Source organism: Lepisma saccharinum, chromosome 10, assembly GCF_977018435.1.
Source record: "Lepisma saccharinum chromosome 10, izLepSacc3.1, whole genome shotgun sequence".
Lineage (NCBI taxonomy): Eukaryota > Metazoa > Arthropoda > Insecta > Zygentoma > Lepismatidae > Lepisma > Lepisma saccharinum.
In genome coordinates, this window is record NC_139238.1 from 20,808,879 (window position 1) to 20,829,664 (window position 20,786).

At 39.3% G+C, this 20,786-nt stretch overlaps 1 protein-coding gene across 2 annotated transcripts; it reads left to right on the forward strand.

The window, feature by feature from the left end:
- The first annotated feature begins 146 nt into the window (after positions 1 to 146).
- On the forward strand, positions 147 to 18,927 carry LOC145993813 (dTTP/UTP pyrophosphatase). Of its 2 annotated transcripts, none has more exons than XM_083129638.1 (4): positions 147 to 359; positions 10,185 to 10,426; positions 14,411 to 14,557; positions 17,077 to 18,922. In XM_083129638.1, exons 1-4 carry the CDS (start codon positions 249 to 251, stop codon positions 17,216 to 17,218), a joined length of 642 nt encoding a protein of 213 aa, XP_082985764.1. In that variant the 5' UTR covers positions 147 to 248; the 3' UTR covers positions 17,219 to 18,922. The 2 variants fall into 2 exon arrangements, with proteins under 2 accessions (XP_082985764.1, XP_082985765.1); XM_083129639.1 differs by lacking the exon at positions 147 to 359 and adding an exon at positions 381 to 523 and having other exon boundaries at positions 17,077 to 18,927.
- The last annotated feature ends 1,859 nt before the right edge of the window (positions 18,928 to 20,786 follow it).

Here is a 20,786-nt window from a genome sequence, read left to right on the forward strand (position 1 = left end):
AGCTAGGGTTAGTTCTCTTAGCCTAAATAATAATTTTTAATTGTATTTATGCTAATGAAACCTAATCTAACAGTCCTAACCTAACCTCGTAAGCATTCCTATTCTGACGTCAGGACGAAAGGTTGCTAGAGTGTTGTTCAGTAAGGGATACTCAGTATGGAGAGGGAAAATTCACACTATAGTATGGATTTTTTTGGTGTTTGTTCGGTCGGATAAGCGAGAAATACACGTGTTTGTTATCAAATGTAATGATCAATAGTTTATCCAAGATGCTGGAACCGTTGAAACACGTTCTCGCGTCTAAGCGGATAATTCTTGCAAGCAGCTCACCGCGAAGGAATGAAATTTTACAGAATGTTGTACGTATGTTTCGTAGGTTGACTGTCAAGCAGAAGCTTAAGTGCAAGGGAATTCTTACTGCCATGCCAACTTTTTCAGGCACACCATGAAGGGTTTGCTTGGAATATGTGACTTAAGATGAGGATTTTCAAAAGATCCTTGAAAATGTATTGTTGGAGGAATGGTAATTTTGATACTTCGGTAAATTTCCGTATCGGACAAACGGCTGAAATTTTCTACTTCATTTAATTTGAATATTTGTACTTACGTATTCTGCATTGAGAAACATTGCTGAAGGTGGCATTTTGATTATTTCACGGAAATAAGCTCTATTTGCGACATATCGAGTAAGTTTTCTTCGATTCTTTTCGCCTTCGGTAACACGCAAAATGGCGGTCACAGTTTCACTATCGTACTCGGCATGCAGTGTTTCCGCCCCACTTCACCCAAAAATACCTAACTAGCCCCACGAACCATTCATACATAGCCTCACGAACCATTTCCGGGAAGGTTAGGTTAGGTAGGGTCACGTATAGGTTACAATAGTGAAAAATTGATTTAAAAAAAAATATGCGTAGCCCCACACACCATTCTTGCATAGCCCCACGGACCATTGACACATAGCCCCACAAACCATTGGCACATAGCCCCACGAACCATTGACACATAGCCCCACAAACCATTTGCGGAAACGTACCTTCTTCAGTTACAAAAACATGTGTTTGGAAACACTGACCGGGATTACGTCATCACACACAGGCTACATTCACCTGGAAGTAAATGGATGCAAGAGCTTTCGTGCATCGGTCACACATTTATATCGAAAAATAGATGATTTACCGGCCAAATTCAATTAATGATGCGAGAAAACACTTCCCTGAACTTCCACAAGTATAAACAAACTGCATTCGGTAAGTAATTTCTCCTGTAAATTTGAAGAAATCCGTTTGTCCGATACGAGAAATTTACCGATACTTCTATTTTGAATTGCTTTAATCATTCTTAAGTAAGTGAATATATTTCCTTAAGAATGATTAAATCGATTCAAATGGTAACAGTTTCATACAACGGAGACACATTTCTTCAATTTTACAGATGTAACTACTTACGGATATGAGTTTCTCCAAGGTTCGTCGAGGTATTTTCTTTCATTGTGGAATATATTTGATTGGCAAATCATGTATTTTTCAAGAGAAATATCTCACCCAAGCACAATTGCCATTGCTTTCATTTGCTTGCCCTGCGACAACCGGATGCTGCATATGTTTGATGACGTAAGCCCCTGTCAGTGTTTCAATCCCCCTTTTTTCTACTATGCAAGCCTAACGTAACCAAACCTAACCTAACCTTATCGGGAATGGTTTGTGGGGCTATCGGTCAGCTACCGTGCATAATGGTTCGTGGGGCTATCCATGTATGGTTCGTGGGGTTATCCATGTATGGTTCTTGGGGCTACCCGTCAGTTACGTGTGCATAATGTACAATTTGCACAAGTGACGAACACGATAGTAGGTATTTTTCGGTCAAGGATGTTGGAAACACTGCATGCCCACTACGGTAGTCAAGATTTTGTGCCATATTCTGTGTTATGGAAGCGAAAAAGGAGTTAAAGAAATTACTCTCTATGTGAAAAATTGTGTTTTTTTTTTCATGTAAAAAGCATAATGCCACCTTGAACTATGTTCCGCAATACACAATTGGTAAGTACGAATCATGCAAAACACAAAATATCAGATTTTAATGTGTCTCCGATCTATGAAACTGGTACCAAAATCACAAGATCATAATTGCATAATGGAACTATTAAGGCAACACATCACATCCACACTGGCAGAGTGGTTAGCACATCATGCTATGATGCTGGGGGTCCAGGGTTCGAATCACGGCCTGGGCATGGATGTTTGTGAGTGTCCATTCATCAATTTCATCACTCATCTCCATCTTCGCAAATTAGCCAAAAGTGGCACAAATAGCGAAGTAAAATATAGCAAATCAAACTACGTAAAGCAGAAAAGAAAATACTGCTCTACCTTTTGAAAATCTAGTATCGAATCTCTTTATATTAAATTTTGTGTTCAGTAAAATATGAGGTAACAGTTCGTTATATCGAAGACACATTTCTTCATGTTTACAGAAGAAACTACTTACGGAAATGAGTTTCTCCAAGCTTTCCGACGTTTGTCGTGGTATTTTCTTTCATCGTGGAATATATTTTACGTGAAAATCATGTATTTTTCAAGAGAAATATCTCACCGATGCACAATTGCCATTGCTTTCGCTACGTGAACTGTATGCTGTGTACGTTTGATGACTTAAGCCCCTGTCAGTGTTTCCAACCTCTTTTTTTTCACTATGCTTGCCTAACCTAACCTTATCGGAAATGGTTTGTGGGGCTATCCGTGAATGGTTCTTAGGGCTATCCGTCAGCTACCGTGCATAATGGTTCATGGGGCTATCTGTGAATGGTTTGTGGGGCTATCCATCAACTACCCAGGCTATCCGTCAGCTACCCGTGCATAATGTAAAATTTTCGCACGTGACGAACACGATAGTAGGTATTTTTCGGTGAAGAAGATTAGAAACACTGCATACCCACAACGTGAGTCAAAATGTGCTCGCCATATTGTGTGTTGCAGAAGCGAAGAAAGGAATCAAAAAAATCACTCTGTATGTGGAAAATTGTGTTTCTTTTCGTGTAAAAAGCATAATGACACCTTGAACTATGTTCCACAATACACAATTGGTAAGTACGAACCATGTGAAACGCAAAGTATCCGATTTTAATGTGTCTCCGATATAACAAACTTTTACCAAATATGTATATTTGTACTATGGCTTTCCAGTACATCATGTATAATTTGGTTAAATGGCTGCTAAACCTGGTCACAGAGCAACTAGGGATTTATTTTGGCTGCTTTGTGAGACCACGGCCCAGTAAATTTATTCTTACAAGTCGATACCCTGATCTCAATAATTTCACCCAAAAATACATTTCTGATCTTTAAAGTTTATATATAGAGCCTCCCCCATGGTGCAGTGGTAGCGTCTTCGCCTTGTAATCAAGGGGTTCCGGGTTCGATACCCGGTGTAGGCACAAGTGGTTCAGATCCCACTTTAAACTGTAGGTCCAGTCCCGATTAGCCTTACTGACCATAAAGTGGACTTAAAGCACCAAATCAATAAACAATTTAAAGTTTATATGGAAATTAATATGCACCTTTAATTAATATATCAACTATGGCATAATCACAGTTCAATTATGTATGGACTTGCTGTCAAATATAAAATTAGATTTAAATTGGTCATCAACCCCAGGGTGCAACAGACCTTTTGTGGCTCGGTAGTTGAAAAGCACTGGCACTAAAAATGGAGCAGAAGCAAATAAGACTTGCCGAAATCTGGATTGGACCTACCGATTGAAATGAGATCCGAAGCAATCTGACCACTGAGCATTGAACCTCAGACCCCTTCTTATTACAAGGCAACAACATTACTTTATTCATCTCCAGAGGCCCATTCATGATTTTAAAAGGAACCTTCTATCAAAAAGTCTGCCTTTTTCCAACAACAGTACTTGCAATTTGTTCTCTGTGATTTACAGGCTAAATTAAATCTTAATGTCTGATGAAGTAGCTAACAATATTGTTAAGTATAGAGAACATTCATTGACAGTGGGGGTGTCACATTGAACTGACAACTGACGTGTCCCCTTCAGTCTGCAAGCAAGCATCCACCACACATGCACAAACAAGACCGAGGTGACATGATGTGCACCATTGAAGGAGCTTTCAGACTGAAGTCACAGATGACAAGCGGCGCAGTCTCCTTCAGTATAAAGCAAACCATTCACTGTGCATGTAAGAACAACAGATTGAAGCGGCACACGATGCACGCCATTGAGAAAACAGTGTAGTCAGAGCAACATACAAGTGACATGTTTAGCTCGTTGTCACACTTCAGTTCAAAAGGTTGAATGGATTACTGGGGGTCTGCTTCAAAGTGACACGAATCACTTATTGCTTTGGTCTGAAAGTTCCCTGAGAAAATGACACAGACCAAGTGACAAGCAACACATGCAGCTTATGTTGCTTTGGTTCGAAAGGTTGCATTTACTTCTAAGGGTTGGTTTCCAAGAGCCACGTGTCCGTCACTTCCATCTCAAAGCTCCGTTAAACAGGATATACGAGGGTGAATCAAATATGAACGAGGCTTGATTGGCTAAGCATCGGAATGGGTAGCAGGGTGTGATTGGGCATGTGCGGCCAGTAGGTGGGGCTGTCGTGAGTCGGGAACCAGAACAGCCAGCGTGTCGCATGCTTTGTTTAGTAGCTCTCATGATGAGTGAGCAGAGTGTGCCAGTGTCTGTTGCGCAATGCATAATCATCAAGTTCCTCACCCAGGAAAATGTCAAACCGGCCGAAATTTACCAGAGACTGCAGGCGCAGTTTGGAAATGGTACCCTCTCATGGGCAAGAGTAAAGGTATGGTGTAAGGAATGCCAGCAAGGCCGTGAACGTGTTGCAAATGAAGTGCACCCCCGTCGTCCTTGCACCAGTGTGACGAATGACAACATGGCTCGTGTTCGTGAGCTTGTCGAACAGGATCGCCGAGTCACTGTGAAGCAAATTGCGGCAGAACTTGGTGTGAGCTATGGAAGTGTCCAATCAATTATCACAAAGCACTTGGGCTTCCGCAAAATCACAGCTCGGTGGGTTCCCAAGCTGCTGAATGTTGCTCAAAAAGATGACCGAATTTGCATTGCTCGCCAGCTTCACACTCGTTTTGACGTGGAAGGGGAAGCGTTTTTGCATTGCATCGATACCTGTGACGAGACATGGGTGCATCATTACATCTCAGCATCCAAGCGTGCCAGCATGGAGTGGAGGAGGAAAGGCGAAGGAAACCCCATGAAGGCCAAAGTTCGGTTGTCTTGCGGGGAAGGTGTTGGCCACGGTGTTTTGAGACTGGAGGGGGATCTTACTGGTGGATTTCTTACACGAACGTCGGACTATCAACGCACCCTACTACTGCGGCCTCCTGGATCAAATTAAGGTGCAGTATCGACGCAAACGACGAGGCTGTCCCATCCACCAGGTCTTGTTCCTCCACGACAACGCCAGACCCCATACAGCAGGTGTTACGTGGCAGAAAGTGGTGGAAATGCACTGGGAACCGCTTCCGCATCCACTGTACAGCCCAGACCTTTCACCTTTTTGGACCCCTCAAAGAAGCACTTGGGGGTGAGCGATTTGCGACCAACGATCAGGTGGAAACCTTTGTGCGCAACTGGTTGGCTACCCACCCAGCTTCATTCTACGAGAATGGCATCAAGAACCTACCATAACGTTGGGAAAAATGTATCACTAAGGGCGGAGACTATGTAGAAAAATAGGATGTAGCAATGTCTCTGTTTCCTTCAATAAATTTTGTTTTTCCGCACGAGGCTCGTTCATATTTGATTCACCCTTGTATACACACATTCACGTAATACGTATACTTCTGTGTATGTGTTGTGAACATTAAAGCTTTTTAATTGTCCCTTAATATCGAATTTTTTGATATTAATATTTGTTTCATATTTTATGACATTAACATTTAATTGAGACACGATCATGTAATAGCTTGTTCTAAGTCCATTTCATGGTCAGATGTGCTCATCAGGACTACACATTTGGTTTTAACCCTAGCTTATCTGTGCTATACAAGAAACTTGCTTACCGGGGGGCAGTTCACAGACCTACAATTTTTTTATCACTAGAATTCTTGAAACCATTTTATTACTCAATCACTGCTTCCTTTGCTGATTATATATGTGCAGTTATTTATTAATTATAATAATTACAACAATTACTATCATTAATAAAAAAAACAATAGCCAATTATTGCACGAGTGCCTGACATAGCTATATTTTATCATTCACTAAAACTCACAAAATCCATGGGCCTCCCCCGATGGTGCAGTGGTAGCGTTGTTGCCTTGTAATCAAGGGGTCCTGGGTTCGATTCCCGTTGGAGGCACATAGTGGTTCGGATCCCACTTTATACTGTAGGTCCAGTCCCGATTAGCCTTACTGTGCATAAAGTGGACTTAAAACACCAAATCAACCAATCACAAAATACATAATAATTTTTTACTAATGCTTTTTTGTCTGTAGAAGTGCAGTTGTTTATTAAATATAATAATTACCATCATTATCAATGAATTGTACACTGTCACTGGCATGAGTGTCTTGAATGAGATGCATTCAAAGATGGTGCCTGATATGCTCACCAACTGTATTTTGCCTCCTATTTACATTTGATTTATGTTTTCGTGAGCAAACGTAATACAGAAATATTGGGAACATCCTAGAGAACAATGTAATTTATTTTCAAACAGTTAAAATATCTAAAAAATAAGTGTGGTGGACCTGCAAGTCCTCTCCCATCGGTAAGCTAGGGTTAAAATTGGTGTCTGAACCACTATGCAATATGTGTCTACTGGGATTGGCCAATATCTGTCTTTTGACTGCTACATCATCTAAATTTTCTTAGCTAGTTGTAAAATATGTCACTACAAACCTGTAAACTTATGACAGTAACGTCGAGTGGTAAAAAGCCAAAATTTTGTTTTTTTCCCCCCAAAAAAGCCTGCTTTTTTGCAACTAGTTTTATGGGATGACAATATTGTTCTGAAATTTAGTATTTATTCATACATTACATGAAAAACAAAATATGGAAATAGATAATACTGGTTTTTAATTGTATTTTTTCTCAGGGCAGGGCATCGAGTGATGTATCACCGTGTATGATATTACAAGGAAGGGAAGGTGGGCTAAAATTGATACGTACAAAATAAATACACACTGGCCCAAATTCCTCATGTATTGCTGTTATCTTTTCACCAGTATACACACATGCTTATATGTGCTTACAGTGCTTCAATTTATATGTTTTGACTAGGTTAGGGTTGTTGAGTTTGATGTCCTTTCCACATTATCCTTCCTTTCCAACATGTCAATCCATTGTTTTCTATTCCAAGTTCCTTTTGTTTTATTGCGATTTCATCATGCTATGAATGCAATTTTAACATGGTTCGATTTTGATTTACTTCTGTTAACACATACTGCGGAGTTTTAGCAATTACTTAAGATTATGTTCAATATATGCTTTCGTAGTTAGGTTAGGCAGTCCAGGATTGGTTTTCTTAGCATTAAAATAAAGTCCCTAAATGCATTCTACTAAGGTTCCGTTTTATTTCTACATTAATTCTCACTAGTATATGATACTTGTGGTCGCTTGTCAACAGAAAATACAGTGAGTCACATAATTATTCGGACACACAGTAAATTTCTAACGTTTAAGAGCGGGAAGGGAGTGAAATCTGTGTACAGCGTTGAAGTTATTTTCGTTTAAAAAATGTCATGTTTAGCACAAAATTGGACGATAAAAAGTTAAAAAACGAACATCAGCAACAATATAACGAAGGATGAATCCCTACCGTTGCAAAAATAGTGCCACAAAATTATTCAGACACATAGTAAATGTTAACGCAAGTTTGCGATACAGTGACAATTTCGATTTACGGATTGATTGATGTATGGTTTCCTGTAGGTTTCTATAGCAATTACGATCGCATTATGTTTAACAAAGTTGTGATGTAAGAACATTTTCTATGTAGAAATGGGGCGAAGAGGAAAGGAAAGTTCATTTGAACAACGTCAGTTAGTGATATGGCACCACGCTAAGGGTAAAACTTACCGTGCAATTGCCTCAATGTTGAAAATGAAAAAAGTAAAGTTGCAGATATTATTAAGCGATTTAAAGATGAAGACAGGATCGAGTCCCACGGTCATACAGGGAGACCAAGAATTTTTTCCCCCAGAGAAGAGACAGTAATTGTGAGGAAATTTAAAAAAACAAAACAAAGATGAGTGCTCCAATGGTGTGTGCTGAGGTAGCTGAGGAGTGTGGAAAGCATAGTCATCCTGAAACTATACGAAGAGTGGTCAGAAGGGCAAACTATCATGGCCGTGTAGCCAGGAGAAAGCCATTTGTAAGTAAGCCAAACAGGACAAAAAGACTGGTGTTCGCAAAGGAACACTTAGGAAAGGATCAGACATGGTGGAATCAGGTAATTTTCACTGACTAGAGTAAATTCAATATTTGTGAGTCAGATGGGAGGGTAACAGTATGGCGTAAACCAAATGAGGAGCTCCGAGGGAAAAGTTTGCAAGCAACAGTGAAGCACGGGGGTGGTCACGTAATGGTTTGGTGCTGCATGTCGGCCCAAGGCGTTAATAAATTGGCTTTCATCGAACAGACAATGGACAGGTATCGTTACCTTCACATTCTGAAGTCAAATCTAAAGACTAGTGCTGAAATGATGGGCATTCTCTGTAACTTTATGTTTTATCAAGATAATGACCCGAAGCACACTTCCCACGTAGTACAAGAATGGTTATTGTACAACTGCCTAAAAGTGCTCCATCCTCCACCGCAGTCTCCAGACTTGAACGTCGTTGAGCACCTCTGGTGTAAGTTGGAAAAAGAAGTGAGGAAAACACCTATAACTTCGAAGGCAGACCTCAAGGAGAGACTTCAACATGAATGGGCCAACATATCGCCAGTGTACACCAGAAAATTGGTAGAAAGTATGCCAAATCGTTTATCCAAGGTGTTAAAAATGAAAGGGATGCCTACCAGATACTGACATTTCTGTTCATTGCTTTTCAAGTGTGTTTTCCTGTTTCTCCTTCCATGTGTCCAAATAATTTTGTTTAACCCACAAAAATATTTTACTAATATATTATATTAAACATAATTGAAGATAATTAACAGTGTGCTCATATTGTGTTTTGTTTGTTAAATAAATATTAAACATTTATCATCGTATTATATCACGACTACGTCAGTAAATATTCAGAAATCTTATCTGTCCGAATAATTATGTGACTCACCGTACATTGTCCATTGGAAGCGTGCATGCTTGCATAAGATAATTTTTAAGTTCTTTTTTTCAACGTTAATAACTGTTTCGAAATCCAAACCGTGCTCATTACTTTAAGGAAGCTTCAAACATCGTGTGACAATGATTTCCAAAATTCTACGCTAATTAGTCTTTCTGCTAGGAGAATTTGAAGATCATAAATAAATAGGAACTGTTACCTTTAAAGGACACAAAATAGTTTCTATCAACATAAAACTTTCTTTCACAGTCATTTCCAGTAGTGTATTCTAAATTAAAAGGGCTCACCATGTAGCTGAATAGTTAGCTTTTTGCCTTTTGTGCGAGCGGTTTCAGGTTTGATTTCCAATGGGAACACCCGAAATTCTGGTGTTTACCTAACATCATGAGGAAAATTGGAGAGATACTTGAAAACGTGCTCCGGTCTTGAAAGCCAGAAAACTATGAAAAATGGTTCTGATATGCTGATCACACATCATGCAATGGTAAGCTGCTTGGCAGAAGCTGACTCATCATGTCATCTTTCATCCTCATCTTTGCAATTAGCAAAGTGAAATAAATTAGGTCAATCAATCAATTACATTCTTGAATAATGTTAGTTCAGGTTTTGATGTATGATGTTAGAAGTAGCAGTCATGGAAAACAATGACAAATACAGCAGTTATTAGAGAGTTGTTATGCAAAGTATAAAGTTTTGTTTCTTATTTGTTAAGCTTTAAATTTATACATGCCCTTTTGTCTATTTAGTGATAAATTTTACGTTAAAAAAATCTCTTTATGTTGAAAAGTTTTAGTAAAATTTGTTTGATTCAGAATCGATCTATTTTTGGTTGACATTGTTTGTGTGTATTAAATATATATTGCATAATGTTGAAATTAATAACTTTCATTTTTCAAGGGCCTAAAATTTGAAGTAGTGGGATCTACATTTGAGGAAAACTTGAGTCCCAGTTCATACAGCAATCCTGCAGATTTTGTTATAGACACAGCATTCCACAAAGTCATGGAAGTGTCTGAAAGGCTGAAATCGGATCCTATTTACCCTGACATTGTTATTGGTGCTGACACTTCCGTTACAATGGATGGCCACATCTATGGAAAACCGAAGGACGAAGAAGATGCATATAAAATGCTTGAATCGTAAGTTATTATTTGGATTAGATAGCAGCATGGTAAAATGCATCAACTTTGTCTTTCAGTGCTGAAAATTCTGGTCACCTCGCATAGGCTCTTCTGTAATTTGCCCAATATGAGGAGGATGGTTTAACAAGTGCTACCACTCATGTTCTTGTGAGAGGATGTTGCCCCCCCTTCCCTCAGATTATATTTTGTGAATGTTTTAGAATGGGTTGGATAACTGTGGCTGATTTAATTATTAAATAACTCGTGCTGCAACAGACCTGCTATCTACCAACTGCCTTCCTCACTCCCATGTGCCTTATCAGAGGTGGATGATCATGTAACCAGTTACAGGGTGACCTGTGGTCAGCGCGACAAACCTCCAGTCGTTATTGTAGGCTTCCATGACTGGGTTACGCTACTCATTCGTAGCTCCCCAGTTTGTGGGTGGCCACCGGTTCCATACACTGACCGAAATCTCAGGAGAAAAGTTGTTTCTCTTCCTCCAGCATACACGTAGCCTGAGTCCAAAGCTTGATGCCTTAGACTGCACTGCCATGGTGCAGGACGGATTTAATCATTAACGTAACTAATTTGAATAAGGTTAACTGCATCTGAGTGAGGGAGTGATATTTTAATTGTGTACATGTCAGCACATATGTGTATATTTTTGATAGGAGAAGAAAACCAAAACTTCCTAACTCAATTTCTAAAACTACTACTGCCACGATACTCCTTACTAAAAACTAAAATAATACATTCTCCAATGACAACATATTTATACTCTAGTTAAGAGCCAAGACTGTAAAAGGGCAGTCAACACATCTAAGGACAAACTCTGGTCGACATGACCCCACACAAAAATAATGGCTGTAAACCCAGGTGCCAGAGCCTCATTAACCTGCAGCAGTTACTGGGATGTACTATGAGGAAGTGAGTTTAATTTCTGTGTTCCTTAGCAACAAGGTGAGCATAGCTCAGAAAGCAACTGAAGAGGTTTGGATTTGAACATGCATTGCCTTATTCCTTAAAAAAATGAAAGGTCACATTCTCTGGTCCACAACAGTGTTGGAAAGAAGTCTCTTCAAACATGCTGATGATTGTGCAAGCAACCACATTCCCATGTTACAATAACATGTTTGCTTCGTATTGTGATAAATATTAATTTTTGTGAATTGCACAGTACTTGCAATGCATTGTTAAATATATTTCACCTAAACTATTTGTAATTATGCCCCTCTGTGTTCAGGCATGGCAGTAATTTCCTCCAGGTGGGACCATTACTGAGTGCAGTGTTTCCAGTGTCTAAAAAGCTTTCCCGATACTGATTTCAACTGTAGTATTGCAAACATTCTCTAACATTATTCCTCATATTTAAGTTTTCCAAGGGCCACCCCGATGGCATAGTGGTAACGTCGTCGTCTTGTAATCAAGGGGTCCCAGGTTTGATACCCTGTGGAGGCACATAGTGGTTCAGATTGCACTTTAATCTGCAGGTCCAGTCCTGATTAGCCTTAATATGCATAAAGTGTACTTAAAGTACCAACTCAGTTAATCAATTAAGTTTTCCAATTTTTTCCTATTAATAGGTTCTAATGTAGTTTCTAACTTCATATTATAAGAATGTAAATCTTTCGGCACTGTGTAAAGTAAAGCCTCTGTATCAAGTAGAGAGACCTGTAGTCAAGGTGGCTACTGTCTGTTGGTGCTAAACAGCTATGTTGCTACATTAACGATTTCAGGGCAAAAATATAACTCTGGGAGAAGTGTACCAAGAAAACAGACATTTTACATAAAACTAGCAGCTTTCAATCAAGTTTTTTCCATTACAATAAGTTGCTGACAATTCGCTCTTGAACTCAATACACTTTCGATTGCAGCACTGGTGGGTAAGACTTGATACAGTTTCAGGAAATGATGAATTGCAATATAAAGCATAGATGTGCTAAATTTAGTATGCAAAGAATCCTAGTTTCCTTGTGTTAGGCAATTCCACAAAGATCCTTTCACCTTAGCATCCAGAGAAGACTATAGAAATAAATTAGGTCTTCCCCCACGTTACAATTTTTCAAGTTAACAATTTAAGTGTTGTAAAGTAATTGTTGATGATGTTACTTCTATTGCAAAAAAGCAATAGAAGTGACTAGTAGCTAGTTACTGTTACAACTCCTCAAACTGGTAATTGCGAGTTTTCAGTTCAACATAAACAAGAAATTACCATCTAAAGCATATTGTAAAGAGACCCATTAACCTCCAGACATTTCTGATAGAATTGCACAAGCTTCCGTATACCCTCTGCGTAAAAATCTGCACCTGAAAGTGCAGCCAGTCCAGAAGTGATGTCTTGAGCACGTCACTGTTGTTGAAACTCTTCGATGCAAGCCACGTTTTCAGGTGAAGAAAAGGAAAGAAATTACTGGGGGCAAGGTCGGGGCTGTAAGGGGGATGATTGAATAGTTCCCATCAAAATCTTTGAATTGTCTCAACAGTACGAGCAGCTGTGTGTGGGTGGGCGTTGTCATGGATAGGAAAAATTCCAGAGCGTAGCATTTATCTCCGCCGATTTTGGATGATACGTCGCAGATTATTCAGTGTTTTGCAATACACCTCTGCAGTAATTGTTCATCCTGGTTTCAAGAATTCCACAAAACTCACACCCTTTTGGTCTCAAAACATTGCCATGATTTTGTGAACTGATAGTGTTTGTTTGAATTTCTTCGCTTTAGGAGAACCAGAGTGCCACCATTGCATTGACTGCTGCTTTGACTACCCAGTGGCGTACGATATCCACGTTTCATCCCGTCACTATGTGCGAAAAGAGGTCATCCCTATCCTCCCCCCAGCGGGCCAAAAAATCACGTGCATCTATCCTTCTTTGCTCTTTGTGAGCGTCTGTCAGCATTTTTGGTACCCACCTTGCACACAATTTGTGATACCCCAGGTTGTCAGTTACAATTCGATGCACTGTTTTCGCAGACTCTTCTGGAAACTCTTTGGCGAGTTCAGATATTGTGAACCGGCGATTGGAACGCACTTTCTCGTTAACGCGTTCCACCAGATCGTCCATCTGAACACTAGGCCTTCCGTTACGCTCATCGTTATGGACATTTGAATGCCCTTCCCTTCACTCATCACTGTCGGTCCATAAATGGCACACAATTCCCGATGGATGTCAGCTGCATTCTGTCCTTTGGCATTCAGAAAGTGTATGACAGATCTCACTTCACATTTGGTGGGATTTTGTATTACGACAGTCATTTCACCTTACTGCTACTCGCACATACGCAACCCCACTCTGACGATTCTATCTCTGTTGCAAGCACAGAATACTAGGGCATGCTGCTGTGCATGCTCAACTTCATCAGTGTTGCCAACCCCGCTTAAAAAATTATCGGCCCTTTTTTTTGACACGCACCTCGTATCACTGACACCCTAAGAATTTGTAATTAGGCTTCAAATAACACAAAATAAATTAAAACATATCTAGAGCTGAGCCGATCCAGATGCCCATGTATCGGTATCAACTGATACCAGTGGTATTGGTATCAGAAAGTATCGATTGGAATTTATTTGCCGTTACCGGCCGATACTTTCCCAGCAGTTTGGTCTTTCACGGGCTCCACAAAAAGCTGGATGGCACTTTCACGTCCTGGATATTGTGCAAAGTTCGAAGTTTCTTTTTATTTTCCACCAGTTTTGAATGAAATTTTTTTTGATAACACAACATGTAATGTAATATTCTGGTGTAATTTTTGGATGCAAAGGAAAACTCTTGGTAAATTGATGCATGTAATTCGAGTAGAATACTTACACACAATTATTAATCAGTATTTTAAACAATTTTTAATTATGACAACTTTGATGTACCAGTATCGTTGGGAATTGGTGAGAGTATCGGCATTGGTTCAAAGTGGTATCGGCTCAGACCTAATCTTTTCATATCTTTGTAATTTTGTCATTTCCCTAGCATCATTACATAAGTGCAAGCTTGTTTCTTTGTTTCAGATTCAGTGGTCGGTCCCATATTGTTTACACTGGAGTTGTGATAAAAACACAAAAGTCACTGGTCAAGGTTCATGAAAGCACAGAGGTTTGGTTGACGAAGCTAGCTCCTGATGTTATCAAGTCATACATCAAGACAGGTGAACCCATGTAAGTAGTACTTACATTACTACTTTGATAGAATGTTCAGCAAAGCATTGTACATAATGTAATTTTTGTTTGTTTTGCAGTGTTCTTCTCCTTTTCTATGCACAATTGTTTTGTAATTTGTGATTATGAGGATGAATGGTGAATCCTTGATGAGGATTTGAAACTTGGTGCCGTGGCTTTGCAGCATCTGTCCTAACCAGTCTACCATGGGAGTTAATTGTTAATATTAACCTGTGGCACAACAGCCTTTGAGGGCCAAGGCCTACCTACCGACTACTGGCCTCGCTCCAACATGCCTCAGCAGAGGTGTTCCATTGTCCAACCAGTTACGGGGTGACATGTGGGCAGCACGACAAACACCCAGTCATTGTAGGTTTTCCGTAACAGGGTTTCGCTACTCATTCGTAGCTCCCAATTTCCTCACGATGGTGGGTAACCACCGGTTCCGTACACTGGCCGAAATCTCAGGAGAAAGTTTACGCTTTTTCCCCAGGAAACTCAAACTAATGCACATCCCATAACTCGAGCCCCGAGCCCAAAGCTTCACGCCAATATGACATAACCATTTAGTACATAAATAAGTTATTTTCGTTTTGTTATTTTGTTATAATCACTTCTTTTTATTTTATTTTAATTTATTTATTTTTCGCTTCCTTTCTTTAGCTTCTTGGCAGAAATCTGTACAAATATCTTCCCTTGTTGGATTTGTAACGAAAAAGGTATAAGAATTGTGTCTTGCTCCAAATGCAAGGCACAAATATATACCACATCCTGTAGTTTGGCCTTTGTATGGATCTAATTTATAAAAGTTAAAAAAAAAATCAATTGATGCACTATCCATCGCCCAGCTATGTTTCATGGACAATTAAAAAAAAGAAAAAAATATTTTCCCTTAAGACCATTTTTCAGTTGGAAGTGCAATTTACATGCATTAAGATAACTTTTAATTTGATTTTTTAAAAATTTATGATGCTGGTTTAACTAGCCAGAGCAATAACTTTAAGCTAAATGTATAAATTAATTTACAAGGTGTGACAGTTTAATTCCCGGAATGGAAACCCTGTAAAACATCTGCATCATATGTAAGATCAAATGAAATGTAAAGCTGATGTTGTTTTGTAGTCATTTGTCAAGATTCGAGGCACATTTCTTTGCAATTTTTTTTTTTCTATAAACTGCATACCATAGACATGTCCCACTTCTGCTTCTCAGTTAAGAATAGCTTGTGGTCTGTGGCTTATGTAAATACTAGTTGGAGCATGACCAAAAAATGTTTTCCCTTTTTAAGACCATTTTTCAGTTGGAAGTGCAATTTACATGCATTAAGATAACTTTTAATTTGATTTTTTTTAAATTTATGATGCTGGGTTAACTAGCCAGAGCAATAACTTTAGACTAAACGTAAAAATTCATTTACAAAGTGTGACAGTTTAATTCCTGGAATGGGAACCCTGTGAAACATCTGCATCATATATAAGATCAAATTAAATGTGAAGCTGATGTTGTTTTGTAGATTCGAGGCACCATCTTTGCAATTTTTTTTCCTATAAACTGCATACCATAGACATGTACCACTTCTGCTTCTCAGGAAAGAATGGCTTGTGGTCTGTGGCTCATGTAAATACTAGTTGGAGCATGTCCAAACATGAGTTTGCCTGACTTATGCAGCCATTTCAGGAATCAATTTGTTACACCTTGTTCTTAATTATGTAACTAAAGCTACATTGGTACCAAAGTGGTTGACTGACGATCTAGTGGTTTGAGCACCAGCCTGGATATGGGTGTTCTTTCATGAGTGTGCCTTCATCATCTATCATCATTCATCCTCATTGTTGTGATGATCCTAAAGACGCAGAGAAGCAATGTAAAATAATTAAAATAAATACAAAATTAAGATTTTTGGCAAGAAATTATCTTAATATTTCTCTGTAATTTATCTAAGTTTAATCCTTAAAACTCCAAGAGTGTTTTCAGTGGGAAGTTTAAAGTTGCACAAGGTTTTAAATAAAATTTTATATCTCTGTAAGTATGAATGCTAGAGTTACAAATTTTATCTCGTTTTGTTTGGTACAGTCTACGCTACAAGCCTATGGTTGAAAAAAGAATGCAATTTTCATTGAAGATGAAATTCAAACTCCATCCTGTCCCCATGTAGGCATCACTGGGACATGAGGGTTCAAAGCATTACCTGTATATTTACTGATGTGTGTTACTTTCTGCTGATATTTTCAATTCTAATGTAAAAGCCATAATTTCGTTTTTGGCAAGAAATTGAGCTTCACCCTCCAAATATAGCCAGAATCAAATTAAACATTACTAATTACTATAGGATGCCTCAAGGCTTGTGAAGCACTCAAAACATATATCTCCGAACATCATCCGAGTCACAGTATGTTAAAAATACAAAGTGACATGTATGTCACATCTCTGTGTTTATGGGTTAACACAGTTCTGTGAAGTGTGATAAATTAACATCAGTGTATTTACAACTCATCTGAAAAAAATCTTTAATGTTTCAGGGATAAGGCTGGAGGATATGGTATCCAAGGAATTGGTGGGACAATTATCGAGAAAATTGATGGCGATTATTTCAATGTGATGGGATTTCCACTTCACCATTTCTGCAGGAAGTTATCTGAAATTCTTGTCACAGATAGATAACATTCATACAAACACTACTCTGCTTAAACTTGGAAACCAAAGATATGGTTCTGCACTTTATGTTGGTCAAATTTGAAAGCTGCTTCTGCTTTACAGAGCAGAACAGGCAAAGTGTTGTAGTACCTGTAATGTTTATAGGTAGATGTTTATGTAATTTACAATTATTTTAATGTTACAAAACTGTACTTTGTTTATGTTCTGATTATATTTTGTAAGGCACATAATGATTATAAAAATAGTACTTATTTTTATTATGTTGTATATTATAGGGCTGAACTGAAACTATTTCCTTCCAGTACTTAATAATGTAAAATTGTTGACTATGTAATATAAGTGATTTTTACACTTATTTTATTGTTTTTTCTGGCACATATGCATTTTTATCACAACATTTCAACTGTTTTAGTCTTTTTATCAGCAACATCATTAAGCTTCTCAAGACAGCTGGTAGCAAATTCAACCAGGGTGCAAAATCCCTAGGGGTACAGGGGGAATTCCCCCACCAAACTTTTCTGGTGGGTGGGGAGAGTTTTTGTTCTAACAACAAAGATAACCACTTTTGAAGTCTAATATACTTTACTGGAACAATATTGAAAAAACGAACAACAAAGAGCATCATCTCTAAGGTCACTGAACACAGTAACCTTTTTCAGAGAAACATGGTTTAAAGCACCAGACACATCAGAAACCGACTCCTGCTACATCGCCCACTTTACGCTAACACAAAGCACTACCATGCGGATAAAGGATTCTCCTGCACTCGCATACATTAGATACATTGCCTGCAAGACTATCAGGACACCAACATCGACAGGGTCAAATCCCAATCAAACAATACAGAACAGACACGCTCTGAGTAGACCCTCCGACAGGGATACCAACCCACCAGTCAGCAATGTCCAACAAGCAGCTGAACCAGCGTTGTGTCACCCTCAAAACCAAGCTCCAGAAAATGGAAGAAAAGGTAGGAGCTGCCCTAGGGTCCACAAGGCAACTCAACACAGAGGCAGTATCTTTCAATAACCCATCTGCTCCAGGATCTACTTCAAGATATACATATCATGAAAGTGGAGCTAGCAGTCTTTCGTGAAGATATGGAAAGTGTCAAACGTCAAATCATTGACCAAGAAGATGCCCTGGATAAATTCCATCAATATGGCCGTAGAAATTGCCTGTTACTCCACGGAGCCCTGGAAATCCCGCAGGAAAATCCAACCGAGGTTGCCCTCAAAATATTTTCCAGTAAACTTGACGTCAACATCCTGGAAGATTTTGTGAATTGCGCCACTGTCTTGGAGCTCCACGAACGAAGAGAACGTCGGCAAACGTCGTCAGGCAGGAACACAGGCCTTTAATCATCAAGTTTGTGTCCTACAAGCACCGGGACGCTGTGAGGCGATCCAAGAGGAATCTCAAGGGAAGCCAATATCTGATCACAGAATCCCTTACACTGAAACGCCAGAAACTGCTCCAGGAAGCCAAGGCAAGACACGGGAACATCAATTGCTACACAATTGACCGAGGAAAGAAATTCATAGAAACTGAGAGGGACCTAAACGCTCTCAAATGTAGGTGGGAATGATGCGTGGAACTGGAAAACAAGAAACGAACGTGTGAAGATTTGTGCGTGTGTGTGTGTGTACTTCATGAACTCCATCCAGAAATTAACCCACGATTTATCACTCCCCAATTACTGGAAAAGTTCATATTATCTCATTTGGTATATGATTATTGTGTGCTTTTGTGTGTTTGTATTTAGTGAAGTTATATGTAAAACAGTGCTTAAAAATGTGAAGATGTCAACTGCTAACTGTGTGAGGTTTGACGAGGCTAGTTTTTACAAGGAGACAGTATGTAAGTACTCGTACTCTCTCTTCTTTCATCCCTCCAGCCTGATCTATTTTTAAAACACCAAATAGTATTCAATGCTTTTAGGTCGTAAAAAGAAAGACACACGACTCCCTTGATAAAAACCGTTACCCCTCCTGGTCCCAATCTCAACAAATGGTACCCCTGTCCGGTCCTCTCTGCAAAAATGCCTTCCATGTCAACGACATCACGTGACACAACTGCAAGAAACGGTTCCCTCCCCCCTGGTCATCGCCTTTCAGGGAAAGACCAACCACCCCTCCTCACCCTCGCCCAGGCTAACATCAGGTCCCTGTGGTGGACAAAATTAGAGGAGCTAATAACAATCACACGCGAGTGCCCTCCCGACTTCCTCCTAATCACCGAGAGCTGGTCCTGCGAAGAAGCGCCCACGTCCTCTTTCGCTATCCCTGGTTACACGGCCATCAAAAAAGACAGGACTACGAAGGGTGGAGGTGTTGTTATCTTATATCATTGCAAAGACTTAAATATCAAGGTCCTTTCAACATCCACCAATTATGAAAATAACGATGAAGTTGAAATTATGAACATAGCGATAAAGATTCGAAACACAACCCTGGGAATTATCGGGATATACAAAGCACCCAATATATCCTCCACAAAATTATCACGTTTAGAAACTGCAGTCTCTGAAGTTTTCCCGCATGTTGACAAATTGATTATTTTAGGAGTAGGAGATACAAACGTAGACTTTCTTTCGCCACACAAACCAGAGACAAAATACTTTCGATCAATTCTTATTTCTGTCGGCGTACGCAAATTATCAATAAACCAACTAGAATAATGGAAAATAGCGAATCACTCCTGGATGTCGTAATAACAGATGACCCTGCCATTGTAAGTTCATCAAATGTAACCGTACCTATCGGAAACTCAGATCACTGCATGGTAAGTGTCACCCTTGCCATTGAAAAACCGAAAAGAGAAAAACAATGTGTCACACACCGTAATTTCTCAAATTTCAATAAGGATACATTTGATGAAGATGCTGCAAAAATTGATTGGGCACAAATTAACAGCTACGACAAGGTACAGTATACCTTTACCAATATTATCCACCTTTTTGACAAACATGCACCTCTTCACACTAAAACGGGTAAGCATAAAAATGGTCCATGGATATCCGAAAACACGAAATTACTCATGAAACTCCATGACAGAGCTTTATTAAAATATAAATGCGAAAATACAAACTCCAACTGGGAACACTACAAGGAACTAAGAAACTTTACAACTACGGTGCAACGACAAGAGAAGAAAGCATTCTCTAACCATCATCTACGTTCTAATAAAAGAAACAAAGACCTGTGGAGCAAACTCAAGGCGTGGGGAGTATATAGTAAAACTATTTGGTCTAGGAATTAATTTGTGCGCCTGAACAAGAGATGGCGTAACGAGCGTATCGTCCCACAGTTCTGTGTATCCACACATGCGTTGAAAACTCCTGTCAGCGCCCATCGTTCGTAGTATAGGGCAGTTGATTGACGCGCCAACAACAGCATTTTGTAGTCAACTGAACATGGCGCAGTTCGTGCCAGACAAAGTGTTTTTGCAGGGTGTTCTGCTTCATTACTTTAACATGCAGAAAAGTGCTACCGAAAGTCATCGTATTTTGGTGGAAGTGTATGGTGACCATGTGCTAGCTGAGCGAACATGTCAGAAGTGGTTTGCACGGTTT